The following is a 2,409-nucleotide window of genomic DNA, read 5'->3' on the forward strand; positions in this document are numbered from 1 at the left end:
GCGTGGCTGCGCTCTACCTTTGAAAAGCCAAGCCCTGTATAGTCGCCTACTTACAAGTCATGCGCTATTCTCCGCTACTGACGCTTAGATTTTGGGGCTCCTCTATGCGACGTCGGCGCTACTCCGTGTCCGCTGCTCTAGGCGACGTCGGCGCGGTGCTGGTGGGCGAGCTGGTGTCACCGTCGCGCGGCTTCATGGTTGACTATGGGGTGGCGGCGCTCTATCTTTAAACAGCCAAGCCTTGTATAGTCACCTATGTACAAGTCGAGAGCTATTCTCTAGTAGCTGTGCGTTCACGACCACAGCTCGCTGCTGACTAACTCGTATGTTGCTGAGTCATTTCTTTATAGGCAGTGCTCTTCGTGTTGCTGAGTTGTGTGGCTACATGTTGCGTTGCTATGGTGACAGTGTAGCCAAGGAGTGTTGATACGGTCTCTCGTGTTGGCTGGCCGTGTCGACGATGTTGCTGTAGTCGTTGTTGTTGGTGTAGGGATATGCGCTAGTGTGGGCTAAATTCCGCGTATATTTAGTCCTCACATTTTGGCCCCCCCCCCTCCCCTCTTCGGCGGGCGTAAGGCTTGGGATGTTTCGGACATATACGTGCGCCCCACCTGTATATGTTTACTAGGTATTCTCCCGATCGGAACCTCACACAGGAGGCGCAGGATCCCTCTGTGATGCCGCGAATAGCCCTCCGGATCCTCTCGGCGACCTCCGGGAAGTTGTCCAGCGCTGGTCCGTCGACTTCTTCGGCGGGAATGACCGTTTGTTCCCTTGGTGGTGACGACGGGCTTCGCGGTGGTGGCGTTGCTTCGGACGCTCTGGTGCTCGGGGCGGTGGCTGTTCGAGTGGCACTACCTCAGATGGCGCTGGCGTGTGTGGCGGCGGAGGTAGCGATGATGTTGCCTCTGGAGGTTTCGGGGGTCGTGGTGGTGGTGGCGGTGCTTTAGCTCGTTGAGCTGTCGCTGGGCGAGCTGCTGGTGGACGTAGTTTTGTCCGGGTCCATTGCGCTCCCGTGCCTGGTTTCCTGATCGGGAACTACCCTCCTCACCGAGAAATCGGCTGCCCCGGCGGCGTTGTACCTGTCATCTCCCGTAGGGCTGACGGTCGGGGAGTCGGCCAGTGTGCGCCGGGCGACTTCGTACGCAGCGTGCGCTGCGCTGGTGAACGCTGCTGTAGCTTGTACGGCGGCCGAGCACGCGGCGATGGCCCGTCGTGCGGTTTTTTGGGCTGCGGCGGCGCGTGCTGCTGTAGCCTGTGCGGTGTCGGTATTTTCGACGTGGGTGCCCGTCGTCATGCTGCACGTGGCCGCGTACCTTGCGGCTGCTTGAGCGGCGATCGCGTGTATCGACAGAACGCGGGTCATTTGCGCGTGGATGGCGACGGCGTGCTTGCTGGATGCGCGTGCGACGGCGGTCCGCCTAGCAGCTATCTGCGTCGCCATTGCTTGCTGCTGCCTGCGCGTCTTTCCAGTGTCGTGGGTGAGCGCCGCGTACATCGCGGCGGCTTCAGCGCGTGCGCAGGCAGCGTCCCGTAGGCCTATGGTCGGCCCCACGCCCAGCATCTGAGTGCGCAGTCGCTTCGGGTTTTCCTCGGGTACGTGTTCCCGCAAACGCTTCACACTATTCTCCATTTCGCTTAACTCTTCCATATTCATCGTTGATGGTTTCCGCTTTTGTAAAATTCTTTCGCTTATTCACGTGTGGTTGGTTCGCTGGTTGACGATCGAATGACGGTTTCCACTGATGCGACGGTCTTGCTAATTTTATTTATGTTATTTCAAATTCTCTTTTTTTTTGAGTAAAAATTTTATTTAGTTTCTTTTATGTTTTTCTACCCCCTTTTCCATTTTGGTAAGTTGTTGTGGTTTCGGCCGTGATGTACGCCTTCAGTTCGGCAAGGTTCGCCGTTCTTGTCCTCCCGCCGTCGGTTTTTCGTAGCTCCACTATTACCGGGGAAATGTATCGAAGTATCTGGTGGGCCGGCCTATTTTGGGACTAGTTTTGCCGCGAAACCCTCTGCCGCTTTAGATAGATGGTGTTTTTTGGCGAGGACCAGCTCGCCGATTTTTGGGTCCCACTCCCGGCGACGCAGGTTATAGGGACGCGCTTGGTCGGTCGCGGCACGTTCCGTATTTTGTCTGACGATCCTGAATGCTTCCTGCAACCTTGCGGATTTTTCCTCGGCGGTCGGAGCTATTTCGCCTGTTCCGACATTTATTTCGTCGAAGAGTGCTCCCGGTAGTCGTAGTTCCCGTCCTTGCACTAGGGACGCTGGGCTGTATCCTGTGGGGGCTGTGACGCTCGTGTTTACGGCGAGTGTGATTTCTGGGAGGAGGTCATCCCACCGCTTATGTTGTGCCTTCGTAAGCTGGGCGATAATACGCTTTACGGTTCGGTTGGCACGTTC

General features: G+C 56.9%; 1 protein-coding gene across 1 annotated transcript; it reads right to left on the minus strand.

Annotated features, from left to right (window-relative positions):
* Positions 1-316: 316 nt before the first annotated feature.
* Positions 317-1,657, minus strand: LOC108358019 (uncharacterized). The gene is made up of 2 exons (XM_017609135.1): positions 1,052-1,657; positions 317-499 (listed from the first exon to the last, which is right to left on the minus strand). Exons 1-2 carry the CDS (start codon positions 1,655-1,657, stop codon positions 317-319), a joined length of 789 nt encoding a protein of 262 aa, XP_017464624.1.
* Between the last annotated feature and the right edge of the window lie 752 nt (positions 1,658-2,409).

The sequence above is a fragment of the Rhagoletis zephyria genome, unplaced genomic scaffold, assembly GCF_001687245.7.
Source record: "Rhagoletis zephyria isolate East Lansing unplaced genomic scaffold, Rhagoletis_zephyria_1.1 Rzeph_scaffold_00194, whole genome shotgun sequence".
NCBI lineage: Eukaryota > Metazoa > Arthropoda > Insecta > Diptera > Tephritidae > Rhagoletis > Rhagoletis zephyria.

Coding starts and splice junctions, on each gene's coding strand:
- LOC108358019 (XM_017609135.1), bottom strand. CDS start 1,657: ATGAATATGGAAGAGTTAAGCGAAATGGAGAATAGTGTGAAGCGTTTG. Junction 500..1,051: donor CCGGGGCAGCCGATTTCTCG/GTGAGGAGGGTA, acceptor AGCCCACACTAG/CGCATATCCCTACACCAACA.